This window comes from Lathamus discolor, chromosome 4 (genome assembly GCF_037157495.1).
Source record: "Lathamus discolor isolate bLatDis1 chromosome 4, bLatDis1.hap1, whole genome shotgun sequence".
In the NCBI taxonomy this organism is placed as follows: domain Eukaryota; kingdom Metazoa; phylum Chordata; class Aves; order Psittaciformes; family Psittacidae; genus Lathamus; species Lathamus discolor.
Window position 1 is genome coordinate 101098150 of NC_088887.1, and position 19046 is coordinate 101117195.

At 50.9% G+C, this 19046-nt stretch overlaps 1 protein-coding gene across 4 annotated transcripts; it reads left to right on the plus strand.

The window, feature by feature from the left end:
• Nucleotides 1-1439: 1439 nt before the first annotated feature.
• LOC136012799 (SUN domain-containing protein 3-like) lies at nt 1440-10812 on the plus strand. 4 transcript variants are annotated; one of them, XM_065675845.1, is made up of 10 exons: nt 1440-1571; nt 8076-8146; nt 8241-8290; nt 8755-8792; nt 9054-9192; nt 9418-9502; nt 9662-9777; nt 9882-10049; nt 10406-10492; nt 10631-10812. In XM_065675845.1, the coding sequence occupies exons 3-10, from the start codon at nt 8264-8266 to the stop codon at nt 10760-10762; spliced, it is 792 nt and encodes a 263-aa protein (XP_065531917.1). In that variant the 5' UTR covers nt 1440-1571; nt 8076-8146; nt 8241-8263; the 3' UTR covers nt 10763-10812. The 4 variants fall into 4 exon arrangements, with proteins under 4 accessions (XP_065531917.1, XP_065531916.1, XP_065531915.1 ...); XM_065675844.1 differs by having other exon boundaries at nt 1440-1567; XM_065675842.1 differs by lacking the exon at nt 1440-1571 and adding an exon at nt 7452-7670.
• The last annotated feature ends 8234 nt before the right edge of the window (nt 10813-19046 follow it).

Sequence of the window (19046 nt, forward strand, 5' to 3'; positions counted from 1 at the left end):
GCAATGCAGCTCAGTAAACACTCATATAATGGAAAAAAACTGAGAGACTTTTGTTGGAAATTTTTCGTGAATTATTTTTGTTTAGGAAAACATGATATCATTCTGATGGTAAGAAAACTGGCAGGCCAGCTTTCTGTTACTCCTAAAATATCACCTCCTATTTTTCATTAAAGAGTATAAAAGAAAGTGGAGAAATAAAATAGCCAAGACCAAACCCTATGTCTGCTACTTAGCTTTTGCTGCTTTTTCTGCCCTTTGGTGGGTGCTTGAAAAAAAAAAAGAGAAAGAGGGTGTGCAACAGAGCATGCTTTCCCCTTGAGACATGAAAAATAAGAAATAGAAAAAGGAGAGATTTTTTTTTTTCTTTTCTGATTTCAAGATTACCTTTTTGGGAAAATTTCTGTTAAATCAACCCCCTATTTTTCAGTGAAGACATTCAAACCAGTCTGGCTCACCACATTTCATGGCTCAGCCTTCTCAGACCACAAATTATAGATGTCATAACAAATGTCAAAAATACAGCGGAACGTAATAAATTATATATGCACAGACACAAAGGCAGTCAGTCATATATACACACACATTCATGTGTATATATAGTCATTTGTGTATGTATGAATATATGTGTATAAATATATGTCTGCACGTGCATGTATATGCGTGTGTGTGTGTGAAGATGAGATGTAACGTGGCCGTGTCAATGCGTTCAAGCCAAGGAACTCCCTGAGAGGTTCTGCTTCAGGAGTGTCTCCTTTGTCTATGGAGAAGATCGCTTTCCACGCAGCGTTTACCTGTGGTCCCCCCTGGTTTTACTGTCTCTATCAAATGCTTTTGCCAGAAAAAAATCTACCCAGCAGCACTGTGAGACTTGGCACATTTGTTATTTGTGCAGGAAAGCTCGGAAGCTTTGCCTGTGTCACAGGAGAGTGGCAATACAGCCTGGAAATCACGCTTGGGGTGTAATGCAAGAACTCAGTCCTTAGAAGAGACCCTTTCAGGCAAGAGTGGGAACACTTCAGACCTGCCAGTACATTTCATCAGGCCTTGTGGTGACCATTCCAAGGAGGGATGGTGGCTAAGAAGCAAGCTCCCCACCTTGAGAAATGCCTCAAAAGTTGGAACAGCGTGTTGTGCAACTTTGCACAGCAGTCAGGCAGAGACAGTAAAGCGGAACTGCTCATTTAGTGGGAAAACAAATCCGAGCCGGATTGTCCAGATTTATGTTTTGGCGGTGTTAGCAGAGCTGACCAGCGCCCATACAAAACCTCCTGAGGAACAGCTCACACTTCAGGTCTCGCATGCGAGCTGGTCCCTCACGCTGCTGCCAGTCCCAGAGCAGCGGCTCAGCAGCGGTGCAGTGGGGCAGCTGCTCAGGGCAGCAGCTCGAGGGAGGACGCCTTCAACAGCGGGGCGGGGGAAGCTCCGCCCAGGAGCCTCAACTCAGGGCGGCGAGGGCCACCGAGGGAGCCTCGAGGCCTCGGCAGGACCTGCCCCGGAGCCGGCAGCGCCGCTGACGGGAGCGGGCACTCACAGGGGGCGGAGCCAGGAGGGGCGGCACCGGCCCTGAGTGGGTAACACCTGCCCCGGGGAGCGCGGCGACCGGGGGGGGCAGTTGGGGCGGGCCGGGCGAGCGCTCGCCTTGCGAGCAGGGCCCGCGCTGGGAGCTGCGCTCTGGCTGCCCCGGCGGTGCCCAGCGTAGGCCCCCAGACAGAGCCGATGAGAGGGGAGGCTGCAGGGCAGAGCTCGGGGTGCAGGGAGTGCCTGCACTGGGCTTGTGAGGGAAAGGTGCACGATGGGCAGGGCTGCGCTCGGTGCGCCCTGGTGGAGGCCCTCCTGCGGCAGGGGCTGAGCTGCGGGGTGCTATTAACATGCTGCAAGATGTCGGGGTAGCTGAGAGGAAGCAGGGCCGCTTGCTGCAGGCCAGACTGTGCAGGCGCCTCAAGCACCCCTGTAGCTCATGGAGGAAAGAAGGAGGCCGTTAACCCAGGAAGGTGGGAAACAGCAACAAAAACAACAGCAACAACAACAAAAACTCACAAAACAAAAAAACAAAAAACGAACAAAAAAAAAAAAAAAAAAAAGAAAAACCAAACCAAAACAAACCCCACACCAAAAAAAGGAGGAAGAGGACAATAAAAAGCAAGGGGCTTCCTCCAAAATCTGTTGTCCCCACCCAGAACCGCTTTGCTGTCCTGCAGGGGGCTAATGAGGAAAGGCACTTGCACCAGAAACAGCCGGCTGGTGCACAGGTAAAGAAGATCTTTCCCGGTGCTGCCAGGAAAAAGTGGCCGGTTGTAGTAGTAGGGGACTCTGAAAGGGACAGAAGCCCTCGTTATATCGGCCTGACCCAGTCTCAAGGGAGGTGTGCTGCCTACCAGGGTTTGGATCAGGGATGTTGCAGAGGCTGCCTGCTCTAGTAAGCCCTACTGACTCTTACCCACTTCTAGTGATCCATGTGGGAGCTAGTGGTATAGATAGCAGTAGCCTGGAGAACATGAAGAAGGACTACAGAGCCCTGGGAGAGGTGGTTAAGGGCTCTGGAGCTCAGATAGTCTTTTCATCAATTCTCCAGGATACAGGGGAGTACCTTAAAAAAGCTAGGAGGATTGGCCGGGTTAATGAATGGTTAGAAGGGCAGGTTTGGGTATCTAGAACATGGGACTCGATTTAGGAGGCCAGGTCTATTGGGTGCTGGTGGAGCTGGTCTGACAAGGGGAAGAGCGGTTTTGGTAGGAGGCTTGCCAGACTGGTCAAGGATGCTTTAAACTAGATGTGTTGGGGCAGGTGGGCATCATTCCATCCCAGCACACCCAGTCAGCTGCCAGCACCTATAATAAATGCTTGGAGCAATGTAGAGATGTTTTAGCTGCTCCAGCCAATGAGCCAGCTTCATTTGGAGCTCGGCTCAGATGCCTCTGTACAAACACCTGTAGCATGGGGAACAAACGAGGAATTAGAGATGTGTGCACGTCTACAGGGGTATGATATAATAGGCATCACAGAAACATGGTGGGATGGCTCCTATGACTGGAGTGTTGGAATGGAAGGTTACAGGCTCTTTAGAAAGGACAGGCCCAGCAGGCAGGGAGGGGGAGTTGCTATTTGTGTTAGGGATAAGCTGGAGGATATGGAACTCTGGGGACAGGTGAGCAGTCAACAGCGAGTTTGTGGGTCAGGGTTAAAGGGAAAACAGCTATGGGGGACATTACTGTGGGGATCTGTTACAGGCTGCCTGATCAAGGAGAACCTGTGGATGAAGCACTCTACAGACAGATAGGAACAGCCTCATGCTTGCAGGCCCTTGTTCTCATGGGAGACTTCAACCACCCTGATATCTGTTGGAGGGACGGTACAGCCTGGAACAAGCAATCCAGGAGGTTCCTCGATTGTGTGGAAGACAACTTCCTTCTGCAAGTAATAGAGGAGCCGACAAGGAGAGGTGCCATGCTTGACCTCGTGCTCACCAACAGGGAAGGGCTTGTTGAGAATGTGGTACTCCAGGGCAGCCTTGGATGCAGCGATCAGGAGATGGTCGAATTGGAGATCCCCAGGACAGTGAGAAGAGCGTGTAGCAAGCTCACTGCCCTGGACTTCAAAAGAGCAGACTTTGGCCTCTTCAGGAGCCTGCTTAGTAAGGTTCCATGGGATATAGCCCTGGAGGGCAGGGGGGCCCAAGACTGTTGGTTGATATTCAAGGATCACCTACTCCAAGCTCAGGAGTGCTGCATACCAACTAGAAGGAAGTGCAGCAGGAGGGCCAGGAGACCTCCTTGGATGGATAAGGAGCTGCTGAGGAAAATTCAAAGGGAAAAAGTGGCTTATAAAAAATGGAAGCAAGGACAGGCAGCCTGGGAAGAGTACAGGGATATTGTTGGGGAAGCTAGGGACCAGGTTAGGAGGGCTAAGGCTAAGTTAGAATTAAACTTGGCCAGGGATGTTAAGGATAACACGAAGGGATTCTGCAGGTACGTAGCAAATAAAAAAACAGACTAGGGACAAAGTAGGCCCCCTCCAGAAGCTTATCAGGAGAACTGGCTACCCTGGATTTGGAGAAGGCTGAGGTTCTGAATGACTTCTTTTCCTCAGTCTTCACTGGCAAATGCTCTGACCACACCACCCAAGTCTTGGAAGGCAGACACAGGGACTGTGAGAATGAAGATCTTGGGCCCACTGTAGGAGAGGATCTGGTTCGAGACCATCTTAAGAACCTTAACTTACACAAGTCCATGGGACCTGATGGAATCCATCCATGGGTCCTGAAGGAGCTGGTGAATGAAGTTGCTAAGCCACTGTTCATCATATTTGAAAGATCATGGCAGTCAAGTGAAGTTCTCAACGACTGGAAAAAGTGTAATATAACCCCCATTTTCAAGAAGGGGAAAATGGATGACCCAGGGAATTACAGACCAGTCAGTATCACCTCTGTGCCTGGTAAAATTTTGGAGCAGGTTCTCCTGGAAGGCATGGTAAGGCACATGAAAAACAACAAGGTGCTTGGTGACAGCCGTATCCTGGGCTGCATCAAAAGGAGCGTGACCAGCAGGTCGGAGGAGGTGATCCTGCCCCTCTACTCTGCTCTCGTGAGACCTCACCTGGAGTATTGTGTGCAGTTCTGGTGTCCTCAACATAAAAAGGACATAGAACTGTTGGAACAAGTCCAGAGGAGGGCCACGAGGATGATCAGGGGACTGGAGCACCTCCCGTATGAAGACAGGCTAAAAAAGTAGGGGCTGTTCAGCCTGGAGAAGAGAAGGCTGCGTGGGGACCTCATAGCAGCCTTCCAGTACCTGAAGGGGGCCTATAGGGATGCTGGGGAGGGCCTCTTCATCAGGGTCTGTAGTGACAGGACAAGGGGTAATGGGTTAAAACTTAAACAAGGGAAGTTCAGGTTAGATGTAAGGAAGAAGTTCTTTACTGTAAGGGTGGTGAGGCACTGGAATGGGTTGCACAGGGAGGCTGTGAGTGCTCCATCCCTGGCAGTGTTCCAGGCCAGGTTGGACAGAAGCTTTGGGTGACATGGCCTAGTGTGAGGTGTCCCTGCCCATGACAGGGGTTTGGAACTAGATGATCTTAAGGTCCTTTCCAACCCTAACTATTCTATGATTCTATTAATTCAGACATCCTTCTCACTTTGCTTGACGGAGAGGGAGACCTCGAGTGGTGGCCCCTGCCCTCCACATGTTTTCCCCTCTGCAGCACACAACCTCAGCTGCAGTCCCCATGCATAAGCGGTGTCCCAAGGAGTAAGTTTCTGTACACCTCTGCCTGGCAGCTGTGTTGACTCCAAGTGCCGTATCCCCTTTGTCGTCCTAATTTTCCTACGCCCTCCATGGGACAGGCAAGCAGAGTGCGATGGAGAAATCTTTGGCTGAACACTGAGTGACCCTGTGTGTCCTCCCAGCATGACGCTAGGCTCATGGGTCTCTTGGCAGGGCTCTTTCTCTACAGTGCAACTTTGATGTGTTTATACGACCTCCAGTTTCTGTACTACCCCAATGGCAATTAGTCCTGGGATGTCTGCTTTGCATTGCACTGTATTTTCAACCCATCCTGCTTCTTTGTAGCCACTGTTTAAACTCAGGCTAATTGTAACCCCAAAGCACTGCTGAAAAGCCAGCTTTAAGATAGCTTCTGCACCCCTTTTTATCACCGCAGGGATGTCTTACTCCTAAGGTAATGCCTACCTAAATGGCTTTCAAAGATATAGCTCAAGAATCAAGAGATGACTTGATGAGACACTGGGAGAGTCTGCCCTCAAATAGTATGGTTTCAGTCTTCCATGCTGCTCCAAACTTTGCAGCAGTTCCTCTGGTTTTCAGCGCAGGCCTGTGACAGCAGACCTGCTCCCCACACTCTGTCATTTCTGGCTAACACAAGTCCTGCAAATAACAACAAATCAAGAGTCCCAGTCTCCCATGCAGCAGCCTTTACACCTTGATCCTCCCTTAGCACCCAGCAAAAGGGGAGATGGGCTTTGCAGCATGATCGGATGTTGAATATGTCTGGCCTCTGATGGAGCAAAGGAAAGGCAGGGGGCATGAATATATGCCTAGAATGAATGGCCTCCACGCACAGCCTCATTTGCAGCACTGTTAAGGTGCTGAATGTTCCTGTGCCAAGAAAAAAAAAAAAGGCTCCTTTGGTTAATGATATTTCTGCATGACATTTATTATCTTTATACTGTTATGCAACCCTTCATCGACAGCTGTGGTCACAACATTTAGGGTCCCCACGCTAACAGGAGTGCAAGCCCGGTAGTTTTTATCCCTGTTCAATATCAAAGAGGGATGTGAAATGCTATCTGATTTAAAAGACATTTGTTGAAATCTATTTTTGTTGATGCTAAAAATACGTATTTATTTTGTGGCTAGGAAAGAAATTCTTGGTCAGGCTTAGCAGCTGCTCAAAGTGATGTGCAAATGTGCTTTCAGCCTCAGGTACAAAGCAGGGTCCCTTGGTCTTCGGTTTGACCATGCAGAAGTCACTAGTGAAAGAGCTCCTGGCAATTCTGGTGTACAGCTATGGCGTTTTCCTTCCCAGTGAGTTGTTTCAGCTACTGAAAAGGAGTTCCTGCTGCCAGGCGGATACTACAGTCACCAGTATGCCCTCCTTTGCAAGATAAACACCTCCTGTGTAAGACAGGTGCAAAGGCACTGGAAAAAGTCAGGCAGCAAAGCAGGCTTATCCAGACTCCGGACTGAGGCAGGTGTGTGGGTGAGGAAGACAGGAGTTCCTGGCTTCAGGAGTAAAAAAGAAAATCCTCATCTGACGTGCAAAGTGACCCTCCCATGGAAACACAGATAAACAGAGATTCAATGAGAGTCTCGACAGCGATAATGCCCTCACGAAGCAGCTGAGAAGGGCTCTCCTTGATGTAGTTCATGTACTGTCCCAGACCAGGCTCTCCAGAGAATGGGAGTTCCCAGTTACTCACAGTAACCCCTAGAAGGGTTCTCAGTTGCCTTGCGGACATCCAATTTCCCCAGTTACTGTAGTAGCCCAGGGACAACTGCTGGTTCTTGAGGGGCTCCCCGTTACTGCCTGTTCCCCTGATGGCCATGGGGTTGCACCCGAGGTTCCCAGTAACCCCCAGCAGAGTTCTTTTTGCACTCAGGGGTTCCCAGTTACTCCCAGAAGGGTTTTTGGTAGCCTTCTGGGGTTCTCGGTGACTCCCATTTCCCGCCAGGAACACCCCAAAGGCTCTTGAGGGGTTCCCAGTTTATCCCAGTTACCCCCAGCAGGGTCCTGGTTTTCCCTCATGGGTTCTGAAAAGCCCTCAGTTGCCCCAGAAGGGCTCTCAGTTGCCTTTGAGGGTTCCCAGTGACTCACAGAATTGTTCTGGGCTGCCCTGAGGGGTTCCAAGATACCCCCAGCAGGGCTCTGTCTTACCCTCAGTGTCCCCAGTGACTCACAGTTGCCCACAGGGTTTGCTCCTCCCAGGCATCCAGGGCAGTCCCTCTGAGGTTGCCATGGGCGTCAGCAGTTTTGTCTTGTGACATCACAGAGCTGCCCCTTAGAAAAGCGCCCCGAGCTGCAGGAGTGGGCAGCAGTGCGAAGCAGTGCTTCCAGCAGCTCGTAACGCATAGCGAAGAGGTGCTGGGATCTCGTGAGGAGAGAGGGCTTTTCTCTGTGCCTGGACAGTGTGCTCAGTCTGCAGAGATGCCAGCCAGGTTGGGCAGCTGGGAGCAAGGGGGCCCAAAGAGCAGGGAGGGATGGAGCCAGAAGCCTTGTGCGCTGCCTGCCTTCCCAGCAGCAGCAGCAGCAGCAGCATCAACCCCAGAGCACTGGGTCTGCCTGCACCACTGTCCCCAGTGCACAGCAACCCCGCTGCGGGGACACAGCCCTGAGCCTTCTCTGGGGAGAGCCAAGCAGGGCCAGGCTGCTGTCCCCGTGTCAGACCCAGAGGTCTTTGTGTCCCACACCTTCTCAATGACCTGCAGGTCTTGAGTCCTCAGGCTTGCAGCTGTGCTGGACACACATGGAGCGTGGTAGCCCAGCGAGCTCCTAAATGGATCCCTGGCAAATAGGTGTCCCAACCCCGGGCTTTGGCAACAACACTTTTCCCTCTCTTTTAGACAACGTAACACCTGCCAGAAGGACAGGGGGGGCCTGAGGCTCCTTTTCCTGCTGCTTCCCATCCTGTTCAGTGAGTATCCCTGACCAAAAATGCTCCCCTCAGTCCTGGGAAGAGGGACCAGCTCCTGAGGAAAATAACCGTCTCTTGACAATGTGACTCGCAGCTCTTGGTTACTGGTGCGGTGCAATGACGTGGCTCAAGGGCGCGTTGTGGGTAAGTGCCACTTGCTGTGGGGAAGTCAGCATCTGCAAAGGCCCTGGCTCTGTCCTCCCGCCTTCCCTGAGAACATGGGGCGCCTGCTCAGAAATGCCCATCACCACTGGGGCCGTGCTGGGGGGAAGCACCTGTGCTCATCCTCCAGTCTCCTCAGTGGCTTGATGGGGCTCAGCATGGGGTTCCTCCCCAGTGACCTCCGCAGGGTGGCAGGCTGAAGAGGGGAGCACTTTGCCAGAAGGTGCCTTTGCTGCTTGCATACCTCTTGGAGGGCTGGGGGGTTCAGAGGGAGACCCGAAAGCTCCTCTGCTGAACGTGGCTAGTTAGGGAACCCAACCTTTGGGTCAGGGCCTCTCCAAAGTGACTCAAAGCAGCAGCATGTTCTTCCAGCTCTAGCTAGGGTAGTCTCCGTTGGGAAGCCCTGGCAGTGATCCTCATGCCTGTGGGGTATGTTAATTTTGCAGATGTCCAGGCCTCATGGAGCCGAGCGGCAGCTACTGGGGTAAGAGCGCTTTCTTCCTAAGAGACACACTCTGTGGAGCTGTCTCAGCCGGCTTCGTGCTGCCTGCCCTTGCCTTGTGGCCAGGGATCTCGATCTTCCCTATTGGTGGTGGAAGGGAGCTATCTGTAAGCCGGAGGAAGGAATGGGGCTGCGGGATGTGGGCTGACCCAAGCCCATAGGACTCTTCTCTGCTTGGCATTTGGAGCCTGCCCACAGGGGCTGGCAGCTGCTGCTCAAGACCTGCTTTTCCTTTGCTTCCAGCAATTCACAGGCCTTGATGAAGGAGCAGACGCAGGACTTCAAGCAGGTGGCGACTCAGGTGTATGCTGCTAGGGGGAGCGCACTGCAGGCTGTGAGAGAGGTCCTCAACGGCCATGCTGTCCAAGAGGAGCAAACAGAGGTAAAGGTGCTGGGGCCGGATCACAGACCTCGCTGTCTTTCTGGGCACTCTCCTGTTGCTTCCCCTCGGCACTCTCAAAGTCATCACCTTTTCTGACAGCTCTTGCCTAGGGTTTTCCAACACAGAGATGCTCCTCGGCTCTGTGCCAGGACTCGCTGCTCATGCAGAACTGCCCCATGTGTCTTTGTGCTCGCTGCCATCTTGCCATTCCCACTTTTTCCCCAGGAAATCCTGCAGTTGACAGAGGTGGCAATTAAGAAGGTGCTTGAGAGCTATGTCCTGATGCCTGACTGGGCTCTGGAAGCCATAGGTATGTAGACAGGAAGTATCCCTGCCATGCCTCTATGCATGGCACTGCCCCGAGCTCTTACAAGCTCTGCTTTCAAGCCTGAGAAATACGTGGTAGTGCACTGCTGCTCCTCCTAATCTCCGGGCTGTCTTAGTCAACTTCTGTCCACCTTCACGTCAGGTGCCACCATCGATGAGGAGAGGACATCCAAGAGTTATGGTGGGGAAGACATGATGACCTGGTTGTTTTCTCTATTGACCTTCTTACCTGCAAACCCTCCAGAGACAATCTTGCAGGTATGACACGGGAAGGCCTGACCTGCGCTTCAGCTCTTTGCTTTCAGGTTGGCAGACCAAGTGCACAGCATTTCCTGCTGATGGTCATGGCTTTCTGGTTTCAGCCCAGTATTATCCCTGGCGACTGCTGGCCTTTCCAAGGATCTCAGGGCCATGTGGTCATCCGGCTGCCTGCGCGCATCTGGCCAACAGCTTTCACCGTCTGGCACATCTCCGAGGCAGTGTCTCCCTCTGGGGAAGTCAGCAGCGCCCCCAGAGAGTTTACTGTCTTTGTAAGTCTTTGCCTTGTGCTTCTCAGGGGGTCTGGCCCAAGGGAAAAGCCATCCCTGAGACGTGCTTCTTGTGGCAGCCCCTCTCAGACATCTGTCTGGGGCTGGCTGCTGCAGAGCACCCCATCCCCTGTGGGTATGTGGGGGTTCTGTGCCTCTGGGGGCTTCTTCTCTGCTTCACGCCCAAGGATTCTCGAGCATGTGCTCAAAGCACCCTGACCCAGAATCACCCTAAGCTGTGCTAGACTACTGCTAGAGCCCAGGGAGCTGGGGAAGGGTTCCTGGCTTCAGCCTCAGCATGCCCTCTTCCTCGTGCTGTGCTGGAGCCTGACCCACTCCCTTTGTCTCTTGTCTTCGAGGGAGTGGATGAGGCAACGGAAGGAACTCTCCTGGGAACATTTACCTACGACGTGCACAAGGGGATCGCTCAGACATTCCATGTGCAGGTACTGCAAAAGGGCTCTTCCATGGCCCTTGCAAGGGGACGTGTGGTTGCCCTTGCTTCCTCCTGTCATCGGGAGCCCCAGTGATGTGCTGTGGCTCTGGCCACCTCTGTAACGATGGCTCCCCTCATTTCCTTACAGAAGGAGCCTCCCAGGACCTTTGATTACATCAAATTCCAGGTGCAGAGCAACTGGGGAAATCCAGAGTACACGTGTGTGTACCGAGTACAGGTTCACGGGAGGATGGCGAGTGACGACACCTGTGAGCCCTAGAGCTACTTTAGGAAAAATAATAAAACAAGGATGTGTGCAGTTGGACTTGAGTATGTTCCTTGCAAACATTCTTCCAACGATGCTTCCATAGCTTGCACCACTAGTGGGGAAGGGACCTTTCTCCCTTAGGAAAAAGATACTGATGGTCTGGGCTGCAAAGGACGGGACAGGGGAATGGGGCTTGAAGGAGAAGCCCCAGAGGTCCAGCTCCAGCTTCTGCAGCGCAGGGTCACTGGGAGAGCAGAATCACAGCCCCGGGAAAGCTCTCCCGCTGGCATTGAGGAGGATTGAAGCAGGCTTGTCTGCAAGGCTTGCCTGCCCTCCTTTCTTGAGCAGCGCAAAAGGGCCTCAGGCCATCCTGGCTCACAGGTGCCCCATCTTCACTGGAGCTGCTTCGTGCAGGAGGGGGGCTTCCCTCAGAGATGCCGCACTGGCTGGCCTCCTGCTGGCTCTGCAAGGTGATGAACAGCAGAGCCCTTCTTCGGGCAGGTCACATCAACGTGAAGTGCATGGCTGAGCAGAGAGGCCAGCAGAACACAGCTTGAAGGGACTGAGGACAACCTCTCTGGCCGTACACCCAGCTGCCTGTTCTCGGGGCTCTGCCTCTTGCCTTGCAGTACGGGCAGGGCTCTTCCCAGCAGCCGCCGCAGAAGGCAGCCTTTTCCTCCCTCCTTTCCAAGGGTACTCTGGACACAAAATCCTGTCCAGCTCTGCTGGCAAATCAGCAGTGGTTGTAGAGTCTCACAAAACCCACAGAAATACTTACAGACCTTTGCACTGAGGACCCGTTTGGGGTTTGACATATGTGCTGGGTCACACTTGGGATTCACACATTTTACCACGTATGCTGGATGTGCCAAATCTGTAAAGTCGGCTGGAATGGGTGGTGCTTTTAATTAACACTACAACTCTGTCCCATGCGATAAAAAGTTTTACTCAATGAGAAGGGCTACTGAGTAACTTAGGCTAAGTAGAGATAAATCTTGTAAATATTCCTTTGCTGTATAACCTCTGAGCAACTCCCTGCTCCATTTATATTGCTTTGAGGTCAGACAGGAAGCATTGCTTTTGTGCTGAAAATTAAGTTTTTTAAGATTTCTCATAAGGTCTCTAATACTTATATTTTTAGAGATTTAAAACAGATTGCTATTGTCAGTTTTGCATTCTGAAGGGCATGAGTCTGTGTGGGAATGTCATTAGTGTTGTGATGTGGCTGGACCATGAACCTTATAACACATAGTTTGCTCCACATTTCACTGACAGCTCTGATGCAATAGGAAAGTCAGAGGGCAAGACACACATTGTATGCAAACAGGAAAATAATTTCTGCTGGGATCTGTTAATAAATGGTAAATAGTTTCACACCTTTGCTGTAGCCTGGTGTCAGCAACAACAGGGTGCTATAACAAGAAGTGTACACGGAGCAAGGTTCCTCGACAAATTCTTTGTGAGTAGGAGACATCCAAGACTCTACCTGGCTGCTCAAAAGACAGAAGCCTGTCAAAGAGGAAAACCGGAATATGAGGAGCATGCATAAGAAACTCATGTTCTCTAAGACTAAGCAGTGGTGTGACAAGCCTGACCAAAGGTATTATGAAGGGATAATGGAGATCTAAGCCTGTTTAGGTTTATACCTTTTTATAAATTAAGTTGGTTACGCAGCACATTTACCTGAAAGAGGGAAAAGTAAACCAAAACCTGGCTCAGGAAAATCTCAGTGCTTCACAGAATCATAGAATGGGTTGGGTTGGAAAGGACCTTAAGATCATCCAGTTCCAAACACCCTGCCATGGACAGGAACGCCTCACACTAGACCGTGTTGCCCAAGGCTCTGTCCAACCTGGCCTTGAACACCGCCAGGGATGGAGCATTCACAACTTCCTCGGACAACCCACTCCAGCGCCTCACCACCCTCACAGTAAGAACTTCTACCTTATATCTAACCTGAACTTCCCTTGTTTAAGTTTTAACCCATTACCTCTTGTCCTGTCACTACAGTCTCTACTGAAGAGTCCCTCTCCAGCATCCTCGTAGGCCCCCTTCAGGTACTGGAAGGCTGGTATGAGGTCTCTTCGCTGCCTTCTCTTCTCCAGGCTGAACAGCCCCAACTTCCTCAGCCTGTCTTCATATGGGAGGTGCTCCAGTCTCCTGATCATCCTCGTGACCCTCCTCTGAACTTGTTCCAACATTTCTATGTCCTTTTTATGTTGAGGACACCGGAACTGCACACAATGCTCCAAGTGAGGTCTCACAAGAGCAGAGTAGAGGGGCAGGATCACCTCCTTCGACCTGGTGGTCACACTCCTTTTGATGCAGCCCAGGATACGGTTGGCTTTCTGGGCTGTGAGTGCATACTACTAGGTCATGCTGATCTTCTCATCAAGCCCCAAGTCCTTCTCCACAGAATCTCTTCTTTATGTTCTCCAGGCTACTGCTATTTATATCACTAGGTCCCACATGGATCACTAGAAGTAGGCAACAGTCTGTGGAACTTACTATAGCAGGCAGCCTCTCTGCAACACCCCTGAGACTGGGTCAGGCTTTTCAGAGTCCCATACTACTACGACCGGCCACTTTTTCCTGGCAGCACCGGGAAAGATCTTCTTTACCTGTGCACCAGCCGGCTGTTTCTGGTGCAAGTGCCTTTCCTCATTAGCCCCCTGCAGGACAGCAAAGCGGTTCTGGGTGGGGACAACAGATTTTGGAGGAAGCCCCTTGCTTTTTATTGTCCTCTTCCTCCTTTTTTTGGTGTGGGGTTTGTTTTGGTTTGGTTTTTCTTTTTTTTTTTTTTTTTGTTCGTTTTTTGTTTTGTGAGTTTTTGTTGTTGTTGCTGTTGTTTTTGTTGCTGTTTCCCACCTTCCTGGGTTAACGGCCTCCTTCTTTCCTCCATGAGCTACAGGGGTGCTTGAGGCGCCTGCACAGTCTGGCCTGCAGCAAGCGGCCCTGCTTCCTCTCAGCTACCCCGACATCTTGCAGCATGTTAATAGCACCCCGCAGCTCAGCCCCTGCCGCAGGAGGGCCTCCACCAGGGCGCACCGAGCGCAGCCCTGCCCATCGTGCACCTTTCCCTCACAAGCCCAGTGCAGGCACTCCCTGCACCCCGAGCTCTGCCCTGCAGCCTCCCCTCTCATCGGCTCTGTCTGGGGGCCTACGCTGGGCACCGCCGGGGCAGCCAGAGCGCAGCTCCCAGCGCGGGCCCTGCTCGCAAGGCGAGCGCTCGCCCGGCCCGCCCCAACTGCCCCCCCCGGTCGCCGCGCTCCCCGGGGCAGGTGTTACCCACTCAGGGCCGGTGCCGCCCCTCCTGGCTCCGCCCCCTGTGAGTGCCCGCTCCCGTCAGCGGCGCTGCCGGCTCCGGGGCAGGTCCTGCCGAGGCCTCGAGGCTCCCTCGGTGGCCCTCGCCGCCCTGAGTTGAGGCTCCTGGGCGGAGCTTCCCCCGCCCCGCTGTTGAAGGCGTCCTCCCTCGAGCTGCTGCCCTGAGCAGCTGCCCCACTGCACCGCTGCTGAGCCGCTGCTCTGGGACTGGCAGCAGCGTGAGGGACCAGCTCGCATGCGAGACCTGAAGTGTGAGCTGTTCCTCAGGAGGTTTTGTATGGGCGCTGGTCAGCTCTGCTAACACCGCCAAAACATAAATCTGGACAATCCGGCTCGGATTTGTTTTCCCACTAAATGAGCAGTTCCGCTTTACTGTCTCTGCCTGACTGCTGTGCAAAGTTGCACAACACGCTGTTCCAACTTTTGAGGCATTTCTCAAGGTGGGGAGCTTGCTTCTTAGCCACCATCCCTCCTTGGAACGGTCACCACAAGGCCTGATGAAATGTACTGGCAGGTCTGAAGTGTTCCCACTCTTGCCTGAAAGGGTCTCTTCTAAGGACTGAGTTCTTGCATTACACCCCAAGCGTGATTTCCAGGCTGTATTGCCACTCTCCTGTGACACAGGCAAAGCTTCCGAGCTTTCCTGCACAAATAACAATGTGCCAAGTCTCACAGTGCTGCTGGGTAGATTTTTTTCTGGCAAAAGCATTTGATAGAGACAGTAAAACCAGGGGGGACCACAGGTAAACGTTGCGTGGAAAGCGATCTTCTCCATAGACAAAGGAGACACTCCTGAAGCAGAACCTCTCAGGGAGTTCCTTGGCTTGAACGCATTGACACGGCCACGTTACATCTCATCTTCACACACACACACGCATATACATGCACGTGCAGACATATATTTATACACATATATTCATACATACACAAATTACTATATATACATTATATATACATTATATGTAACCCTGTTGTTTTGCACTGGAGTAGTGTGGTCTGTGAATTGCATGTGTCAGACTCACTGCAGCAGGCAGGCAGAGGAGGAAGATGAAGGAAGGGCCTGCATAGCACTGCCACTGTCACTGTGACTGCACCAGGCTCTGACACCTCCATTTCCTTCCCAGTTTTTGTGTGTTTCTCAGGAAACGGTACTCAGGATTTCCTCCTGGTTCAGACCATTTTGCAGGTAACAGGTGGGGTAATGCTTGTAAGGACAAACATTTGGGTTCCTCCTTCTAGTCACTGCATGTTTCAATCTTGTGGTTTCAAGCTTTCAAGTGAAATTAGATTTTCATAGAATCATAAAATGATTTAGGTTGGAAAGGACCTTAAGATCGTCTAGTTCCAGCCCCCATTTTCATGCAACTTTAGGCAGGACTTCTGTAAGATCACCTGTGCTGTCCCTTCAGCCCAACCCACAATCTGGGGCTTTCCCACCACCAGAAACACAAGTGAACCACGCTTGTGAAACTCCTGAATAGGCAAGAGGCTTCCTTCTCTTCCTACAGAATGATCTTCATTATGGTAATTGAAACAGGCTGGAGGAGCATCAATCTGCCTGCTCAGGACTTTCACAAGCACGCTTAGCCCCAGCGTGCAGCCCAGTGGTCCTCAGGCCTGCTCTGTGGTTGGTAGATCTTCAAAGCCAACTGCAGCCATGGCCACAGTGCAGGGGTCTCTAAGAAGACCCCTCCCCAGGTCAGACCAGCATTGAGACTGCTCAAGATTTTGCCAACAAGCCCAAGATTTTCACCTCTACCTCCTCGGATGCATCCATGTCCACCAAGCTATTGGGTAGATTGAGTATGTCACGTTTCCAACTCCAGTGGCTAATCAAATGTAGACTTGCATCCCACAGCACTTCAGTTTGAATCAGGAGAGAGCAAAAGTCAGCACAGGTCTCATCCTCGAGTATGTGGAGAACCCACGTGGGAGTGGATGTGTGAAGGGGAAAAGGCCACCTTGAAGACAGTGTGAACTGAGTGGGTGAGAGGACTGGGAGTTCGCTTGCTCAAACAGACTTTCTCAATCTTTCCTGGGTACAGCTGTCACTTCCACCTGAGGGCTGTTTACTGTGTTCAAAAAGTACTAGGAAATGTCTAGTACAGAAAAAATGCCAAACACTAAGCAATGAAGATCCAGAAATTTCTGTCTCACTCCAGACACTCTAGGGATATTTTGTGACCAAAGTCTGTAAAAATATGTATGTGCAGGCAAGATAAGGAGTTAGCTTAAACCCTTAGTTGTGTGGCCCTTCCCTCTCCTTCACGTACCCCCTCATCATTAATGGGATACAGCAAAGACTTCACACTTTGGTGACTAGGCAATATTTTTTTCACAGCCATCAGGTGTCAAAATGTCTTTTTAAAAAGACAGTATCTCATAGAGAGTTCTCTTTCCCTACCCCAGCTTCTCCCTTCAGCAGTCTCCCCAGTGAAGGGATAACATCCCAGTGATGCCAACAGCCCCAGACCACATGCAACACTAAACAAAGAAAATGTGAGCACTGTTGGCAGCTGTCTTTTCATGGTGTTTAATAGATGGAAATGGAAAGCAGACATAGGAACAATCAGAATGACTTTGGCAGACCAGCTTTGCTTCCTAGGCTAGCATCTAAGAGCTCTTCTTCTATACCAAGCAGGAAGGTGGTGGCCAGCCTTGAAACCAGAACCATGTGTCTCATTTATCTTCTCTTCTAAGGCCTGAACTCAACAGGAGCTTTTTACACTCTAGTGACTGTGGTTCGCAGTGCAAACCATCCAGCACAGGGGCAGCCACATTTTTCTCCATGTCTTAGAAGTGTGGATTTATAAAGCCTTTCACAGAAGAAGTCAGGCATGGAGAGAATAAATATGGTAAGTACAATTTACTCCCACCAGAATCAGATTTATTCATACCTATTAACTAGCCTTAATTATACAAAACATAACTGATAGGCAAGAATAAAGGAGTCACTTATAATGTTACTTGTGGCAAAAACAATGGTATGAAAGTAGAAACCTGCTCCCCCTTCCCGCCAGAGATTATGCATGGACCATCTCAACATGCATTCTGGCAACCCAGTTCCTTCCAATTAAATGACATCAGGGAAGCATTAGAAATAGTGTGGGCCCTTTTTCATTGCTTCTTATGACTATCTGACGTAATGCTGAGCTGTTTATCACCATAATCCCAACCTACATATCCTAACCACTGAGTCAGTATTTAACTGAATCTCTCAAACCAAAACAGTTGTATAGCAAATACTGCATGGGGTTTTCATCCTGCAGGTTCAGAAACTTTGATTATTACTTATATTATTCTAACAACATGGGTCAGTGCCCATGTGCTGTCTCTGGGCAGGGTCATTGCACAGGGCAAACAGAGAACAAAGATATATTGCACCCTAAACAATAAATGTTACAATGGTTTCTCAAGCAGAAGGTAGCACAGAGACAGCATGAGGTTCAGAGGCAGTTTGAGCCACCATCCACTTCCACTACTACTGTGTTTATCAGAAGTTTGACATTTCAGGGTATCAGAAGTTTGAAATTTCAGGTAAAGCAGCCTGGAAAACATTGCTGAAGAGTTTCTTCACTTAATTCTGTGATGTGTAAACCAAACTGCTGTTGAACTGCAGCATACACTAGTCAGCACATGTCTGCTACCTTAGCCATGGCAGGTCTGAAGTTAACCTCCCCTCTAAAAGATGATGTTCCTCCAGCCAGCATACTTTGGTATGCAGAATCATGATCATCTGTGTGTTACCAAGGTCTGTGGTACAGACCGCAGTGGAAACCCAGGCTACAGCCATCTCACATTTCTTCAAGTCTGAACCTACCCAGTAGAGAGCCAGTGAGGGCACCTGGAAGATCTGCAATAACTCTTTGAGCCATTTATTGTTCCTGAAGCATCATGGGTGCATTCAGAAGAGGGTGATCAGGGTTGCTGGACCACAGGATTCAGATGTAAGACGGCAGGCATGATTTGGACTGATCAGAATAGGCATATGTTTACAGTAAAACCCACACTGTTGAATGGGTACCACAAAACCCACAGGTTCTGGTCAAAGCCTGCTCTGAGGACCAGACCCACCCACCACTTATGCTATTAACAGCTCACTGTGAGCCACTGCACATCCACTCCATACATGGATCCATGCTCTACCATTCAGTCAGCCTGCAGTGATCAAACCCAGGCTGTGTGGGAAGCATCACACCCAAAGTGTCAAATTTAAGTTAGGCTTCATGTCTTTTGTAACAAGGTAGAGTGGGTCATTCCCAGAACCAAGGAGGACGCTACACAGCTAAGCCACAAGGGCAGACAAGCTATGGCAAATCCAGCGCAACAATGCAGGCAGAAAACATGAGGGCAATAAGTTTAAACATGTCTTAGCCTGCCCTGAGGCTCTTCACCCCACAGAGCAGTAGACTGATGTGAAAAGTGGGCTGGGAAGATGCTCAGGACCCCAGTGGGCATCACAGGGCATTGGAGGCAGGACAAAACCTGGGGCATGCCAGTGACTAGTGGCCAATGTGTGCCCTGGCACAAACGAGTTCCAGCTGTTTGTCAAGTCGGCAGGTGTACCCCCAGCTCTCATCAGAGCCCAAGGCCACCGCAGGCAGTACAGCCCAGGGCGGATGACAGCGAATGTGAGTAATTCTTGAAATTTGTGGGAAGGCTGTTCAGACGTCTGACTTCCTGCTTCTGCATGTACAGAGGAGGTGTTTTTGTCTAAAAGAGTGGAAACAGCGCACGCTGATGCAAAGCCTCCTGCACTGGGGCAGAGGAGCAGAGAGCTCAGGAGAGCTACAACCAGTGAAATGAGAATGGGGAAAACACAGAGAACTGTGCAAGGGGACAGTGCTGACACAGTAGTGCAAAGAGGGAAGAAACCTACAGCTGAGAAGGAGCTCATATATAGGAATTCCCCTTGGACCAAAGGGGAACCAGCCACTGAAGTGAGGCTGTGAGTCACAGCTTGTTTCCCATG